The 18,754-nt window shown below is 43.1% G+C and overlaps 1 protein-coding gene across 1 annotated transcript; it reads left to right on the top strand.

Moving 5' to 3' along the window:
• The first annotated feature begins 57 nt into the window (after nucleotides 1–57).
• LOC119648456 (GDP-mannose 4,6 dehydratase) lies at nucleotides 58–16,378 on the top strand. The gene is made up of 3 exons (XM_038050213.1): nucleotides 58–298; nucleotides 6,283–6,718; nucleotides 14,503–16,378. Exons 1-3 carry the CDS (start codon nucleotides 206–208, stop codon nucleotides 15,087–15,089), a joined length of 1,116 nt encoding a protein of 371 aa, XP_037906141.1. The 5' UTR covers nucleotides 58–205; the 3' UTR covers nucleotides 15,090–16,378.
• Nucleotides 16,379–18,754: the final 2,376 nt, after the last annotated feature.

Here is an 18,754-nt window from a genome sequence, read left to right on the forward strand (position 1 = left end):
GCTAATAAGAAAGTGACAATATTTGAGACTATAGTGGTTTTTGGGTTGGCAGTTCCGCAGTTGTTATTAGATCGGTTGTCAGTGCCGTGTCAATTTGACGTGTCTTGGGTTCTTATTGTGTTCGTCGGTTGTGTTCCTCTTACACCCTCGATTTATCACTTTGTGGTTCTTTTTCTGAATTGATTTCATCCAGTGATTAGTTAAAATGGCAAGTGCAGCGAGTTCATCGACAGAGATTCCCCCCAAACATCACGCCGACGGGCGTAAGGTCGCGCTGATAACCGGCATCACGGGACAGGTTAGTTGGATCTCTAATTAAGTGCAGGTGCTACGTGTTGGGCCGGGTGTCTCGCCACCCTCGCTCCGATACACCTGTGGCGACTCATACGTGCCGCCCGCTTGGACCAATGGGTGGCTGACACCCGGTGTTTACGTTTCGGATATCAGTTTTGCTTCCTGTCCTATTAGAGGGTTAAGTGAATCCTCTACAGAACAGTAGATGGCAGGATGCGGTGGTTTGAGGATGAAATTTGCAACGGATGATAGTCATGGCCGGATTGGAGATGGCTCAAAATTTCGTTGTTCTAGAAAAAGGTGTTATCGTGATACGAATCTAGGGCGCTGATTCGATTGGCTGATAAGTTATCAGAAATGAATCATTGAAGATGTGGCATGGCAACATTCTTAAGCCCATGTTTAGTTTTAAGGTTTTGTATAAAACAACGCATACAGCGAGTGACATAAATTTAGGTGGAGTTTAAAGGGGGGCTCCCCGTACATACAAAGGGGGATTTAAAAAAAAAATTGCACTGGATACAGTCGTGTAGGGTATCAAATGAAAGGTCTCGATTTGTACTTTCCGAAACATTAGTTATGGCGTCATTTGCAAAGTGCGTGAACCAGGGGTAAAAATGTATGCACTTAAAGTGAGACAGGACTCATTTTCGGAAACTACTTAACCCAAAAATCCGAAAAAAATCAGGAAAGTGCACTTAGATGAAATCTCGGCCTCAAAATATGTCCCATTCCGATATCTGCTCAAATAAACTTACTAATAGCAGAAATTGACTGAAAAACCTCCTTTAGTTTCATCCTAGGAGTAGCACCGGCATAGAGGGCAGTATCGTGCATACGCGTGCCAAGTTTCATGAAAACAGTTCAAACTTATCAATTTCGTGCGAATTAAGAGCATCCTAAGTCATACAAATAAGATGATGACGTCATAATTAACGAGAATAATAGACATTCGAATGAAATATTAAGAATCTATTTCTTCCCAGCCCTTATAGATTTAATGTCTGTCTGTCTTTTTTTTTTGAGGAGGTGGAAATCTTAAAGACACTGGCCTGGACACGCCAGCGTGTGGGATTCTTACCCACTAAAACCACCCCCGACTCCCCCAAGCCCCGTGGAGTCAGCTCATTTTAGCTTGTTTCCCTTTCGTCTCTACGCTGCGTACGTAACCGCGCTTTTCTAGTCTCCTCTGCCTTTCGCAGTTTGCTTTGGATAGATACGGCCATGGAGTTGATCGCAGTCTTCCTGACATGCTAACATTCTTCGCACCAAATTCTCTGGTATGAGCACCTCTCTTAGAGTCTTCTCTAGGGTCTTCCTTTCCTCCACAAACCTTGGACAGTAGAAGAATACATGCTCTGGGTCCTCTGGGACTCCATCGCAGTTTAGACAATCGGAAGAGGTATCTAGTTTAAACCTGAAGAGGTACTGACGATTATAATTAATCTCACCGTGCCGTCTATCCAACCACTCCTTGATGGCAGGGATGAGCCTGTGTGTCCACCGACGCTTTCCCGAGCGTTCCCAACGCTCTTGCCATCTTTTTAGAGATCTCCCCCTTTCGGCGTTCGTCGTCTGCGATAAAGGAGAGGTAGACTTCGCATTATATATATTCGTCATCTCATCTGCCAAGATGTCAATGGACATCATTCCAGAGATGACGAATGCTGCATCATCTGAGACAGTCCTGAATGCCGAGCATACCCTTAGGGCTGTTCTTCTGTAGACTGAACTCAGTTTGTTAGCGTTAAATGTAACCTGCGATGGTTTTCCCCAAACTGGAGCTGCATAGAGCAGGATCGAACACATTACCCTAGCTATAAGCAACCTGGAAGCATGCCGTGGCCCTCCCACGTTCCTCCCCATCATCCTTGCCAGGGTCATATTTACAGTGGATGCTTTGTCATAAACATACTGTACGTGTGGCTTATAGCTAAGCTTCCCGTCTATCATCACTCCCAAGTATTTGATGGCAGGCTTAGAAGTGATGATATGATTTCCAATTTGAATACGGGCAAAATTTCTTTTCTGGCGCTTGGTGATGAGGACCGCTTCCCTTTTTTCCTCTGCAAGTGTCAGACCAGAACTGTCTAGCCAACCCTTAACAGCACTGATTGCGTCGCATGAGTATAACTCAGCGTCTTCGAGGTGCTTTGCGACCACAACCAGCGCTATATCGTCGGCGTAGCCCTCCACCGCGGCTTCCTTCGGAAGAGGAAGATTAGGTACATCGCTGTACATGATGTTTCACAGCAGTGGACCCAGTACCGAGCTCTGTGGGACACTCGCGGAGACAACGTACTCCTGGGGTCCGTCATCGGTGCCATACCAAAGCCCCGTTCTTGTAAATATCTGTTAACAATAGCTGCAACATAAGCGGGAATACCAATCTTCGTCAGAGATTCCCGTATTAGTTTCCGATTGGCCGAATTGAATGCATTTCTCACATCCAGGGTCACTACTATGCAATATTTGCTAGTATCGTGTATTCGTGGATTGCATCTTCGGCCAAGCCAGTAACCATTTTGATGATTACGGAACCCATACTGCCGATCTGATAGACCTCCCTGGCTCTCAACAACCGGGAGTAATCTATTATAGATTACTCGCTCTAGCATTTTCCTCACAGTGTTCAAAAGACAAATAGGTCTGTAGGAGGTTGGCTCACCTGGAGGTTTTCCAGCCTTAGGCAGTAGCACCAACTTCTGTCGCTTCCATGATGCAGGAAATATCCCCTCAGACATGCACGCTTCGAACAACTCAGTGAACATGTCCGGTCTGGATTTCACGGGAAGCTTAAGGGCCTTATTCGGCACGGCATCCAGACCCGGAGCTTTGTTATCTCCTATCCTAGCGCAGATCTCCAGCAGCTCGTCACTGGTGACGAGCTTGAGGGTTTTGCAGGCTTCCTTATAGGCGCGCTCTTTTTGCCCTCGGTCGATTCTGCCTACCACTCTCTGAGCCGGTCTTCTGGCTCGGTGACAGGCTGATCGAAGGCTGGCCAATTCAACAATCCACCAGTAGTTTGGTCTTCTACTGGGGAATGAGCAGCAGGAATGAACGTCACATGCTTTGGCGATGCATTGGGCCACGTGGACAGCTCTTTCCGTAGAGGTGCCTGCTTTATTAGGTTGGTCTAACCACACCTCTATGAAGGTCTGCTCATCCGGAGCTTTAGCGGACCAGCCTGACATCTTTTCTGTCTGTCTGCCTGTCACACGCACTTTTCTCAGAAACGGCTACACCAATTGACACGAAATTTGGTTAGAAGGTGGTAGCTGTGAAGGCCCAGGCATACGGTGAGTGACATCCTTCTACGTTCAGATTTAGGGGGGGGTCCCCACACATGTAAAAGGGGGGTGTAAAACATTTTTTTATCATCGAATATAGTTATGTGGGGTATCAAATGAAAGGTCTCGATTACTTTTAGTACTTTTCGAAGCGGGTCTTAGTTTTGAGATTTGTTAAAAAGGCGGGGAGTGGGTGGGGTGGAAAGTGATGATTTCTTTAACGGACCCATTCTTAGAAACTACATAACCGAAAAATCTGAAAAAATTCATGAAGCTGCCTCTATATGGTGCCCAGGTCTCAAAATACTCTCCATATCGATATCCGTTCAAATTAAGTTAATAATAGTATTTTATATTATCATATTTTTGGGGAAATTGAGTAAAACCCCCCTAAAGTGTATCCCAGAGTTATAAAAGTTGGTGGTAGTATAAAATATAATAAGGATATTATCTCCAAGTTTGATCAAGATCATACTATTACTAACAAAGTTACAGTAGTTCAAATGTGACTTTACCGTGTAAATTTATTGCAACCAAATATCAATATCATACTAAAGTGGGTAGTCAGACATGCTAAATGCAAATACATAACGGGCTATGCACAAATGGGATAGTTCTACACTCAAATACACTCACAGAAGAAGCAAATAAAAACTTTCATACCTGAAGCGCCGAGCTTCCGGTGTCCCGACTTGTTTAAATTCTTCGCATTTGCTAATAATATTAAACTCAGGGTGTGAAGCGTATGAGGTTGACTATTATCAATACAGGGCTTTCCATCAAATGATTTATTTTCTAAAAAATAGAGATCAATGGAATTTTTAGCTATGTGACACGGAGCTGTCATGCACTCGTCGCTCCTCACATCTTCTTCTATTTCTTCAGCCTTTGTCCCGTTCACAAGCGGGGTCGACTCGTCGTGATCGGTTTCGCTATTTTATTTTATCAAATGCCTGATCTGGTTGTAATCGCGGGGCTATTAAATCCCCATCCAGCGTATCAAACCACCGTTGTTTCGGCCGGCCTTCGCTCGGTTGGTAAGTGAATTCTCGTTAGCGAGAATTACGTAACCACACCATCGAAAACGCAGTTTTTCCACGATCGATGCAATTCTATATCGATCGCAAATATCCTCATTTCGGATGTGATCAAAACGTGTCACGTCACTAGTCCAATGGAACATTTTAGTCCATCTTAGAGAGCGATAGGCGGACGACATTGCGGTAAATTTCAGATTCGAGACGTTTGCTGATACGTCGATGACAAAGAACACCGGTTTTGGAATGCCACCTCATTCAGATTGTGTAAAGCGTGAAGCAATTTCATTACGCAGTTTTCCATTGGCTGATAGCATTGACCCGAGATATTTAAATCGCTTAGTTCTGGGGAGGTCACCGTCGCTGACAGAACTGAGCGATTTAAATATCTCGAGTCAATGATATCAGCCAATGGAGAACTGCGTAATGAAATTTCTTCACGCATTAACGCAATCTGAATGAGGTGGCATTCCACAATCGGTGGCGCTTAGTGACGAGGACCACTTCCGTTTTTTCTTCCAAAATTGTCAGACCAGAGCCCTCTAGCCAACTTTTAACAGCACTGATTGCCTCGCCTGAGTATAACTTAGCATCTTTGAGATGCTTTGCGACAACAACCAGCGTTATATCGACAGCGAAGCCCGCCACCGTGGGCAAGATTAAGTACATCGTTGTACATGATGTTCCACAGTAGTGGGCCCAATACGGAGCCTTGCAGGACACCTGCGAAAACAACATACTCCTGGGGTCTGTCATAGGTGTCATACCAGAGTCTCCTTTCAGTTAATAACTATTGACGATAGTACCGAGATAGGCGGGAATACCAACCTTCGCTAGATTCCAATTGGCCGAATTGCATGCATTTTTCACGTCCAGGGTTACTACTACGAAATATTTGTTGGTAATATCCTTTCCGTGAATTACATCTTTGGCCAAGCCAGCAACCAATTTCAGTAGTTGATCTGGCTTTACGGAACCTGTACTAATAATAATAATCGTTGGCGCAACAATCCATATTGGATCAGGGCCTTGAAGTGTGTTAGAGTATTGCATTCAAAACCGTAACGGTACACTACAGTACACTCTAGGAGGCAATGTGGTCAGCATTGCGCTCGCTCGAGATTATTACCCTGATTTTACTCAGGTATTCATTCATAGCTGGGTCGACTGGTATCCGACGTCAAATGACGATACAAATCCCACTGCCACCAGTGGGATTTGAACCGTGACCTTAGGTCCTTTTGCATACTCTCTATCATTTGCGGTGTCAGAAATGATACGGAATCCTGAAAAGCCAAATTTCTTAACGTTTACTGCTTAGACTTTTGCTCGTTTCTTTCGGTCGGAAAACTTTATACACTTATATCGAGCAGGTGTTTATCATGTTTAACAATTTGGAGGGCTCTTGCAGTTCGGGTTGCCCGGGTAATAGGGATCAGCTATGGAGCTATGGATTTTGGAAATTTGGGCGCAGATCTTAAGGAGAGGGACATCGATGTAATGTTCACGAAACGTCAGTGACTAAGCCACATAACATGCGGTTGAGATTCGAAAAAAAAACTCCAAAATGATTAAAACTTACCGTGAAAGTCTCAAATTAATTTAATTTATATTATATTTTAAGGAATTTAACGACTTTACTTTCATTTCCCTCATTTCAGGACGGTTCCTATCTTTGCGAACTCTTGTTATCAAAAGATTATGAAGTTCACGGTATAATTAGGCGTTCCAGCTCATTCAGCACGTCAAGAATACACCATTTATATGCGGATCCGAAGTCCCATAAAGAAGGAAAGATGAAGTTACATTACGGCGACATGACCGACAGTAGTAGTTTAGTGAAGATCATAACCCTTGTTCGGCCGTCAGAAATCTACAATTTGGCTGCCCAGAGCCATGTCAAAATATCATTTGATTTGAGCGAATACACGGCTGAAGTTGACGCTGTAGGAACACTGCGTTTACTAGACGCTATCCGCACTTGTGGTCTCGAAAAACAAGTCCGATTCTATCAGGCATCTACGTCTGAATTGTATGGTAAAGTGGTTGAAACGCCACAAAATGAGAAGACTCCATTCTATCCAAGATCACCGTATGGTAAGTGTTGAAATGTGTTTGTTATCTAAATTAAGTTATTAACTGCACTGAGTTTATATATCGAAGATATATGTTGAACAATTGGAATTACTTAAGGGGTAACACCACGGTAAAAGCATAAAAAAGGGCAATTTTAACATAACCACAACGAAAAGGAGGTGGAATAAATTCTTAATGAATGACTTTTTTCTATGCAAACTTGTTGTATCACGACTGCAACGCGGAGCCATGCCTTAAGTAGCCTGATACTGCACGCTGTTCTAATTCAATCACCTTATAAACAAATTTGTTAGATCGGCTTAAATTTGGTCGGTTTCATCGCCTAATGGCCTCCTGCGGTTTTGGCGAATCTGAGAATATCCTCTAGAGGCAGATAGTGCCCAAAAACTTCGTTGAAGAAAAACTTACCGAGCTACAATAAGAATGCCGCTATAGCAACCCCGAGTATTTTTACAAAGATTTTCGCATCTTGTCCCGTTCACAAGCGGGGTTGCGTCGTCGTGATCGGTTTCCCCATTTGGCTCTATCAAATACCTGATTTGGATGCAATCTCGAGCGTATCAAGCCGCAGTTGTTTCAGTCTGTCCTTTGGTCGTTTACCATCAACTTCGATGTTCAGACCAATCTTGGTAAGTGAATTCTCGTTAGCGCGAATGATCATACCATCGAAGACGCCTCTCTCGCAATTTTTCCACGATTGGTGCAACCCCATAACGATCGCGGATATCCTCATTTCGGATGTGATCAAAACGTTTCACACCACTAGTCTAACGCAACATCTTCGTCTCATTACCGCAAGACGCCGTTCATTGTCTTTTATAGTCGGCCAACACTCAGAACCATGGAGGGCGACAGAACGGATGACATTGCGGTAAACTTTAGATTTGAGACGTTCGTTGATACGTTGATAACAAAGAACACCGGTTGTGGAACGCCACCTCATCCAGGTTGCGTGAAGCAATTTCATAACCCAGTTCTCCATTGGCTGATAGCGCTGACAGTGATTGTGCATGTTTCATGGGGATCGGTCGTCAAAAATTCAGTTTTGTTTAGATTCAATCTAGGACCGTGTTACATGAGGCGATCATTCCATTTTTAAATAAGTTGCTCGAGATAATTTTTGCTATCAGATGCTAGGAAAACATCATTTGCATAAAGCAGTGTGTAGGGCGCTGGACGTTGGATATCCCGTGTGACGGTGTCCATAACAAGAACAAAGAGGAGTGGTGAGAGGGCGCTTCCTTGAAGAACACCAACGGAGACACAAAGCGGTTTTGATACACCCGCCATACTTCGAACTTTACTTTTCGGATCGTGGTAGAGCAATTGTTCCTCTGGCTCTAAGTGTTGTTCTAAGGCATACCAGATGAGTTCCTGTGGCACACGGACAACCGCTTTCTCTCGATCCAGAAATGTAACGTAAAGAGGGCGATGCTTCTTACGGTGTTTCTCCATGAGTAGCCGCGTAGCGTGTATTGCGTCAGTAGTTCCGCAGTTTCTGACAAATTCGGCTTTATTCACGGCTATTTCAACGGTTTCGCGAATACGGTTGTCAAGAATGAGTTCAAAAATTTTCTTGGTATGGGAAAGTAACCGGATCGGACGGTAATTCGAACAGTCTGCTGGACTACTTTTCTTTTTCCATATTGGAACAGTGGTACTTTCTTGCCAGTCAGAAGGTGTTCTTCCTTTCTGAATAACCCTATTAAAGAATTCACTGAGCCACAGATTTGGGTCCCAGCTCTTCGCTTTCCAGAGCTCAGATGCGATGTCGTCAGGTCCTGTTGCTTTCCCCGATTTAATTCGTTTTATAGTTGCGTTGACGGGTGGAACTGCTCCAAATGTCGGCAATGATTGTGGAAGTGGAGGATGAGCAAATTTTTCAGTTAAAATCTGCTCGAAGTATTCTTGCCATCTATTCGTTGCGGCTCGACAGTTGGTAAGCAAAGTACCTTCCTTGTCATTAACACAACAGAACTGTACGATATCCTGTGTGAGTTCGTTACGGCTTTTGGCAAGTCGATACAGATCTCTCTCGCCATCCCGAGTGTCCAGTTTATCGTAAAGATTTTTATAATGGTCCGCACGCGTGACAGCGACTGCTTTCTTTGCTTCCCGGTTGGCATTCTTATATATTTGTCAATTGGTCAGTGTTTTATCGTCGGTAGAGGCGTTTGTTTTCACGGACCTTCATTTCAACATCGTCATTCCAAAGCCAAGTATCTCGATTGATGTACCGCTTACCCGGCTGTGAATCGTGTCTTTCATTTGGTTCCAGGATTCTTCCACATTCGTAATGGTTGGTAATCGCGTAAGTAAGATCATTTCTTCTTTTTTCTCACGAAATCGCCACATTTAATGCGCGGTGGGCCAGTGCGTTCCTCACGCTGTTTTATCGGTGGCTTAATTCGCAGGACGTCAATCAACGGCCGATGTTGAGGTGCGATGGTCTCATAGGGAACGGCTTTGCAATCAGTGGCAGTGGTAAAATGTCGGCGTCTTATGAGAATATAGTCGATTTGCGTTTCACTGTTCCCACTATAAAATGTAGGAAGATGAGACAATCGTTTGATGAACCATGTATTCATAAGTACAAGGTCATGGGTGTCCGTAAAATCGATTATACGCTTGCCACCCTCATTGCGGGTTCCAAACCCCTTTAGCCCATGGTATCTGTTACCGTCGACCTTTTCACCCACATGACCATTAAGGAGGCTGGCAATGATAGAAAGCATCTTTCTCGACATCAGGTCGACCTGTCTGTGGTGTGTACGCGGTGAAGAAGTGAATAGTGCGATCAGCTAATATAATGGTGAGCTTCATCAGCCGATCATTAAATCGTTCGACATCACGAAATCCCTCTGAGATGGCAATCCCAACACGATATTGAGTGTGTTGGTTACCAAAATAGATAAGTTTATAGCCATTTTTAATCATTTTCTTGGTCGGCTTGTCGCGGGACTTGTCACTAAGAGAGATCAGGTAGACTTTAGCATAGTGGAATAACTCCAACTATACTTTATTTATCTCTTTCCCTGATCTCAGCATTTTATTTTTGTTTTATTGAGGATAGTACAAAGTGCTTTGCCTGAAACCCTCCTCCTTTACCTGGGCTTGGGACCGGCATACCATGGTAATAGTATGGCGGAGTTTTATAAAGATTTTCGCATGTCGTAAGGAAGTCAAATTTCTCGGATGCCAAATGCTGGCTCTGGCCCCAGCATCGAGCCAGTCTGTCAGTTTTCTCATTACCAGCGATGTTCGAGTCTCCTGGCATTCACATCAGGAATGTTCCGTTCAGTTGGTCAAGTTTCAACAGCAACTGGGGGCAACTCCACACCTAGTGCTAATTATGCTGCCCGGCTGTGGGAACTGATTCGAATGGTGTGACCCTTACATTTTCGTCGTAAACATTCTTTTGTTGGCAATAATACAATATACACTTCCATTACCGACCCGTCGGCGAAGATTGTTATGTCTATAATCCCAAAAGATTTGTTGCCATTTATCGACTATTCTTCTCTTTTGGTGATTGCGATGGAGTATATCTTCTCAAAAACAAATCTGGCAATCATATGAACAGCAGGCATCAAAACCACCGGACGTTATCCTTCCGAGCGCCAATAGTATCAAGCCTATGTCCGTCGTTAGGGGGGTTCATTTAGGATAGCTTAGAGTGCCGCGGTAGTAGCGCGTAGTACTCGTTGTTCTAGTAATATTTAGGCAACCGAGCCTTTGAATTTGCACAAGCAGCTTCCTGCAGTTCAGTTTTAGTCACCAGATGATGCAAGCGTTCATCAAAATGTGCTTTTTTATGGATGTATATATCCAATGAATCTATTGTGGGGAAGGTCCCTAGACCTTACCTATTGCAGTCCTACAATCTCAGAGCATTCTGTTGGATTTCTGATATTGTTCCCGGACATGGTACTTCCACGTTAGCTAGGAGTGGAGGTGTACTTCTAAATACTTGACTGTTTGTACCAGCTGGATTTCCGTCCTTGGTAAGGTGGGTAACATGTAACTGCCCCAGTTAACGTTCCTAGTGAAGATAATATAATCTTCTTAGCGTCCACCGCGAGTCTATTACAGAGGCATCAACTGTGTCCGCAAATTTGCGGGCAATTATTACTGCTAGGTTGTTCGCAAATGTTTGTACAAAGACTTTTGTGTCCTCCAGGACTTCCATTCGACCAATATGTGGATTTTCACCCAGTCCAGCATGCGAAGGATCCAATTGATTAACAGTGGATCGATTCCATGCTATCTTGTCGCGTCACAAATCGTCATCGGCGTAATCGGAAGCATCTTCGATGTTATGAACGCGGCTAAGACGTATTCTTTTCCAGTGATACTACTTTTCGCGCCACTTACACACTTGTCGTTCTTGAGCAGAGGTTTTGGAAGCTACCTGGGAAATGCACTTGAAGCAAATGGTTTGTCGTTTCTTCGTGGCTTTCGGCGTACCTCCCGCTCTATAAATATAGATACCCAGGTGCTGGCTGCGTTATTTGACAAGGATCTGCTTCAGCTTTGAGGTGACCTCTTCGCAGAAGGTTTTCTAGGATAATCATTTAGCTAATGTTTGGCTCGTTTTTAGAGCTTTATGGGCCTCTTTGTATCGATTACAACCAATGGTAGAATTAGACTTTAGAGTTCGGTGGAGGAGTATCCTTGTCGTTCTCCTTCGTTTTGTGAAATTCAAGTTCCACCAAGGTGTTTTGCCCTTCTTTGGCGTCTGAGTGGAGAGCTCTCTTTGGAAGCTTTGAAATAGGTTGATTGGACGTGGATCCATGTCTTATGATATTCTCCGACACGAGGGGCAATGTCAGGGGATCATCATCAACGGCGCAACAACCGGTATCCGTTCTAGGTCTGCCTTAATAAGGAACTCCAGACATCCCGGTTTTGCGCCGAGGTCCACCAATTCGATATCCCTAAAAGCTGTCTGGCATCCTGACCTACGCCATCGCTCCATCTTAGGCAGGGCCTGCCTCGTCTTCTTTTTCTACCATAGATATTGCCCTTTTAGACTTTCCGGGTGGGATAATCCTCATCCATATGGATTAAGTGACCCGCCCACCGTAACCTATTGAGCCGGATATTATCCACAACCTGACGGTCATGAATTGTCCATCCTCATGTAGGGGGCGAAAAATTCTTCGGAGGATTCTTCTCTCGAACGGGGCCAAGAGTTCGCAATTCGTGTTTGACCAGTGCGGTTTGATGTTGTTGGTTGATTCGTCTTCGGGGCTGACGTTGGCACCATATATGTCAGGGGATGCCATCGTAATGTCGACAACCTCTCGCTTGACCGCGTAAAAGAAAGAAATGATCTGCAGTTCAGTTTCTATCAGATACTCTACTAGTCTCAATCCTTTCGCGTTGATGTAGGAATTTGCCTAGCGTATATGGTGGGCCTTAAAATCGCCCATGCCTTCATTTTTGGCATATTGGATAGTTTTGAGGAATGTTTCACTGGGAGCTTCGTCCACGTCATAGGAAAAATAAGTAGAACACCAAAGAATCTCTTAATCTCTCCGTTGACTTTTATGGTTAGTTTAGTCGATGGCCTCAAGGTATTTCGAAACTATTAAGCAGGAGCGGGGTCTAGCACTTCCATTAGTATACAACAGGTCAGCATGTCGGAAGTTTAAGCGCCTGATTTCTTAACCAAGAACCCATGGTTCTTGTATGAGGTATATAAATATCTTGCAGCTATTGATTCGAAGACTGATTAGTGCAATGGCCGCTTTACAAAGTTTGAATTTTATTTAGGAAATATGGCACCTCATTTACGCTTCAAATAAAGATGATCGATTGGCCTTAGGGGCCGCAACCTGTAACTTGATGGCCCCAAGCGCGTAGCAGAGCTGGCATCCCGTTTATTCTCGAAGCTTCTTAACCTTCTGTTGAGGAACTCCGATAGTAATGAAAATTTTCGGTCTATCGGCCCCGTTTCCTGCTTTGCTACCTTAAAACATCCAGGTGGAGGCGTTGAGGTTAGACTGGAGATCAAGTTGTTCCAGAACCTCATCCCCATTACGTTCATCTTCTGGAACTCAGGGAAAGTACTTTTTGAATGGTGGCAGCTCAGAAGCCCTCTTTGGTGCTGCTTCGGTTTGCTCTTAGCTGCAGATTTCTTATCTTTTCCCATCAATTTTGACACAGCCCGCGGATTGTGGTTTGGCTAGAGGCGGTTTGCCTGGAGGCTGTTTTCTGTCCGAAGAAAGACTTTAACTTGAGCAGCGGACGCCGTTTCTTGGTTGACTTTATTTACATATATCTTGCCAGTTATATCTTTGGTCCAGGCGCTTTCTGCGGTTGTTACAATAAGGCTCAATGATTATGGTCACTTCGTTGTCCTTCTGTTCGTGAGAGTATGTCCTACTTTATAATGCTTGTAGTTAATTTACATCAATCATCAATCTCATTTCGGCATGGCGTCTAAAGCTTTCTTAATTAATGGGCATTTGCTGCTGCTATTGCATACCGCCAGTCAACGTCCTCCTCCCTTGGCAAAGCATACACTCAAGGTCAGCTTGTAGCCCCTCAATATGTGGCCTTCTCTTTCTTCCACATTTTCTGTACCTTTTTGTATTTTGGCAATCGCCGATGCATATTGCCGCTATTGAGTCAAATTCAAACAATCTGAAATAGCACTGAAAGAACACCTGCTTTGCTAGGTGCAAACAATGCAGGCTATTTTTACTTTACCAATTGCAAATAGTTGGAATGCTTCTTTCGTCGGTAAATTCATAGTTTCTGCTAGTCCCTTGATTGCAGATTTTTGTAATCCGAATGGTTTGAATTGTGTTTAGAACCTCTCGGGTGCCTTTTTACGACGATCTTCTTGCTTTTAACCTTACTTGAACCTATTCTCTTAAGGGCTGTTTTTGGTTTTCGCCCACTTGCAAGGTGACTTCTTTAGCTTTTGCATTGAATTTGCCGAATTTCTCGCTGGGTGTAGGTCAAAAAGACTATATACACGAAGAGCAACTTCAGCGGCAAAGGGGCGCGAATTTCATTGTGTACCTTTCGGGTAGGGACGAGGTAGGTAAGGGGTATTGTTATGTCGGTGTGTCGATCTCCTCTAGATGGTTCTCTTGTGTGTGTTTCTTCATCTTATCCTAGTAGGAAACGGATGCATCCGAAATATTGGTCTTGGATGCATCTACTTGCTTGCTCGTTTTCTAGCAGAGCAAACATGAATTTATTGTCGAGAATGTTGCGCGTCTTTACTGAGGAGGAATTTTCAAGCTTGAAGGAAGCTTTACCTTTGGTTTCCGCATGTGGCAAGCAATAAACAGCTGTGTTATGAGAGGTGTTGCCACGTAGTCGCAGCAACTCGCAGCCTAACACCAGCTCTTATGCGCGGAATTTTGCTCGCGCAACTCCCGTCACGGTCCAACGTGTGCAAGACTTTTCCGTCTCCATAAAATTTTAAGGAATGTGCTGGAAGCCGAACCTCCTTTTTGTAGTCTTTTTGGTATAGGATTACTGCTTATACATTATCAAGTGTGATGACAATGAAACTAGGGCACAGTTTCATTGAAAAGGTAATGGCCAAGAGAACAATCATAAAGGAAAGACTATATTTTACTTCTGCAAGATTTTCTGGCTATATTATTTCTAATGGGATCCTTTTGTTTATCACAGACCCAACATGAACACAGAAATTTTAAGTCTATTCAAAGTTGATCTATTTAAGCTTAAAATATTCATCTTAGTTACACTATTCGATATTTAATCCTTTTTTAATTAATACATTTTCTCTTCAACAGCTTGCGCAAAAATGTATGGATTTTGGATATGCATAAACTACCGTGAGGCGTACAACATGTTTGCTTGCAATGGTATCCTCTTCAATCATGAATCACCCCGACGAGGCGAAAATTTTGTCACACGCAAGATTACACGATCAGTGGCCAAAATCGAACTAGGCCAACTTGAGTGCTTCGAGTTGGGCAACTTGTCTTCGAAACGTGATTGGGGTCACGCAAAGGACTATGTTGAAGCGATGTGGCTGATGCTTCAACAGGATAAACCCGAAGACTTTGTTATAGCAACTGGTGAAACTCACAGCGTTCGAGAGTTTGTGGAAGCTTCGTTTAAATACGTTGGGCGAAGTATAGAATGGCGCGGTGAAGGTATCAACGAGATCGGAGTAGAAACAGTGGATGGAAAGGAAATTGTTCGGGTTCGAGTGAATCCGAAGTATTTCCGCCCAACGGAAGTGGACTTTTTGCTGGGCGATGCAACGAAAGCGAAGACGGAATTGAATTGGAAGCCGAAGATATCTTTTGAAGAACTTGTTCGAGATATGATGGAAGCTGATCTGAAGTTGATGCGAAGCAATCCAATGGCCTAAATAATTGGAATGCTTGGTTTATTTCCAGCGGCGATTAGCTTTTGTAAAACGGAACCTAACGTCAATAGATTGCACAAAATGATGATCTAGATAGATTTTTACTTCACATATTGCATACATAGTTTGTTTTCTACTTTTAAAAATAATTTGACAGTGACAGTCTTGTATATAATATCCTATGTACGATTCTTGGAATTTTTATAATTAGTAGTATTTGAGGAAACTCCATAATCACGAGAATGACTGTATATAGCTCCTTATGAAGATTAGTGAAGTAGAAATCTTATGACTACCTGAGTTTGACTGGCTATAACAAACGCTGCCAATATGGATAAAAAGATAATCAGGGGAAATTAAAGATAATTGTCTAAAAAGCTTAAATTACTGAAATATTCATAAACATGACGAATCTGAACTTACGCGTAGATGATTAAGTGACTAAATTTTACATTGGACATTTGATTTGCAATTTCTCTATGAAAAATCGTTTCGGATTTTATCCTTTCTTGTTTAGTTTTATGCATGATAACGATTAAGTTTTTTTCTTTATTTTGAATGTTAAAATTATTCTTCCAAACCAAAGATTCATAATGGTTCATTCTAAAAGAAAGGCACCTCAGTAGTACGTAGATAGTGGTATTTGGTGGAATGTTTAGAAAAAAAATGCCTTGTGATGCGCAAAGTAGGCGAACTTATTTGCTTTCTAATTTCCCGCCCTCGGACTAGTAGAAATTACAGGTTTAAAGGTTTTTCAATTTTAAGCCACTTGCCACTGTTTTTAGTGGAATAAAACACTTATTTCGAGAGAAACGATAAAAAATAATGTCCTTCCGACTTGAAGCCCTAATATACTTAATATTACATTTTAAGGTGTGCTTGCCATAGCTTTGGGTATCTTTCAATAGAATAGTAATAATAATGGTTGATGCGTCAGTCCAATTCGATTTGGGCCTCGAAGCGTGTGAGAGTCTTCATTCAAAATCGTAACGATACACTATCGAACTATTAGTACTATGTGGTTAGTTTTGCGTTCGCCCATGATTATTACCTCGAGTTGACTGAGGTACTCACTCGCAGTTGAGTCAACTGGTATCCGATATCCAGTGACGATACAAATCCCTCTGTCAATAGAATGATCCAATTTATTTTGATGTTCTGATTAGAAACGATTTAGATGTAAGCTCAAAAGGAAATGGAAAGTGGTAACATTCCAGTAATGTTTAAAATGCAATATTGAATAGAATTTATTTTGAAAATAAACATAAAGAATCGATTAGTTGTATAGTGATTATTTTCGTTTTTTTTTGTTCATGGATTTACAGAAATCAGTTTAGAAGGTAAAAGCTGCTTCATCATCGACTGTTCTACTTCGAAATCCTACTTTTACCAGCGGTAACTGCCAGGTAATAAAAAGTAGTAGTTGAAAACAAAATAAGGAGATCTTTTAAATAGAGGGCTGTAAATAGGCTGACAATCTATTTATAGAAAATTGACTGTCGTGGTCCACGAGACTGAGCCTCGGATGGAATCTGAAAAACACAAGGCGACTACGGAAATAGAAAAGTGAATTGAGACAATCATCTCGGGAGACTTTGAAATATATTATAGAATCGATGTCGTCTAGGAATTATTTAGTATTCATCGACTCTAAAGCAGCCTTTATTAGCATAGCCAAGGTAAAATTGTACACAGCCATGAGAGAATTCGGAATCCCGACGAAATTGATAAGACTAGGCTGACCCTGACCAATGTGCGAGGCCAAATAAAAGCAGCCGGATCACTCTCAAGACCATTCGACATCAACAACGGTCTACGACAATTCTCTTTAAGTCCACCCAACTACTGGCCTATGCTGACGATGTCGACATCATGGGAAGAACCACCCGAGACGTACAAACTACCTTCATCCAGATCGAGCAGGCGGTCATTGGCGCGAGATCTTGGCCTTCACATCAACGAAGGCAAGACAAAATATATGGTGACAAAGTCAGCACCAAAAAACAATCAACCAACAACATTAAACCGCACTAGTCAAACGGGAAGAATAAAGATAGATGACTACAACTTTGAGACCGTTGATAATTTCTCCTATCTAGGGTCGAAAATTACAACCGATAACAGCTATGATGATGAAATCTGCGCAGCCAACGGAGCCCATTTCAGCTTACAAAAACTGTTCCGCTCGAAACGCCTCACCATAGGGTCAAAGCTCTTACTGTACAAGACTATGATCTTGCCAGTCCTCATGTATTCCTCGGAAAGTTCGGTTCTTAGCAAGAAAAATTGCGAACTCTTGGCCGCGTTCGATAGAAGAATCCTCGGAAGGATTTTTGGCCCCCTATATGAGGATGGACGATTCCGTAGCCTACATAACGACGAAATCTATGAGCGATACCATGACCGTCAGGTTGTGGATAAAATCCGGCTCAATAGGTTACGGTGGGCGGATCACTTAATCCGTATGGATGAGGATGATCCAGTCTGGAAAGTCTATAAGGGCAACATCTATGGTAGAAAAAGAAGACGAGGCAGACCCTGCATGAGATGGTGTAGGTCAGGACGTCAGACAGCTTTTAGGGATATCGTATTGGTGGACCTCGGCGCAAAATCGGGATGTCTAGTCCTTATTAAGGCAGGCCTAGACCGGATACCGATTGTTGCGCCGTTGATGATGATGATGATGAGTTCAAGAGAGGTTTCCGCGTTGTGATCGTGTTGGGTGATTTGAATGCCAAAGTGGGCTCCGAAAAACCTTGCTCGGACATATGATGAGGAAGGACCGTCTTCCCCCGTAACGATAATGTTTCGAGGTTGTGGATATTTGCAGCGTAATCCGCCTCGTCATTGCTGACATATTGCTCAATAACAGAGCCTCCCCCCATTCAGTCGGGTTGCAACTGACCGATACCGTACGAGCAGTCACATTGACTACATTGTGATCAGCAGTAGATTTAGGAGTTATCTCTTGGATGTGCGTAACAAGAAAGGCATTGACATTGGTCTCAAAAAGCGTCTCCATCTGATGGTCGCCTACGTACGCTTGCGTGTTGCGTGCGGCACTTGTGGAAACGGATCGATGAACGGAAGGGTTTGAGCTCCGATACAGCGCAAAACAAAAGGGAATTTGATATTCTGCTGGTCAGGGTAGCGGAAAATGCCGCAAAACGCAATGATTTTAGAAGTGTATATCGCACTACGAAAGAACTTGCATATGGTCACCAACCTTGCGATGGTATTGTGAAGGATGTTAAAAATCGACTCCTCATCAACGACGAAGAGCAGCTGAATAGGTGGAAGGAACACTTCACCACGATTCGTAACCGTGTTACATCCAGTGAAGTCCCATCTTTTACGGATGAAATGACTAGTCATCGTAACATGCGGATGTGGACTGTTCTTCGAAACAGAAGAGCAATCATCTCGGTTATCAATATACTCGAACGGATAAAGTCGCTGGGCCCGGCCGTTTTTCCGCAGAGTTACTTTTCGCTGCTCCTGCAGTTTCCGTAGATCTGCTACTCTTTTGTACCATCACCCAGGCTTTTCCAAGAGAGTGGAAGAAGGGGATGAACATTAAGGTTACAAAGAAGGCCATCTGTTTTGAGTGTGATAATTGGAGGGTAGTTAAAATAATCCTCGAACGCTTCAAAGAAAATCTCAAAAGC

The sequence above is a fragment of the Hermetia illucens genome, chromosome 2, assembly GCF_905115235.1.
Source record: "Hermetia illucens chromosome 2, iHerIll2.2.curated.20191125, whole genome shotgun sequence".
NCBI lineage: Eukaryota > Metazoa > Arthropoda > Insecta > Diptera > Stratiomyidae > Hermetia > Hermetia illucens.

Bases quoted from the DNA above. Each gene is read 5' to 3' on its own strand.
- LOC119648456 (XM_038050213.1), top strand. From the start codon at position 206: ATGGCAAGTGCAGCGAGTTCATCGACAGAGATTCCCCCCAAACATCAC. The intron at 299-6,282 runs GTTAGTTGGATC...CCCTCATTTCAG, and splicing joins TAACCGGCATCACGGGACAG to GACGGTTCCTATCTTTGCGA. The intron at 6,719-14,502 runs GTAAGTGTTGAA...TCTCTTCAACAG, and splicing joins CTATCCAAGATCACCGTATG to CTTGCGCAAAAATGTATGGA.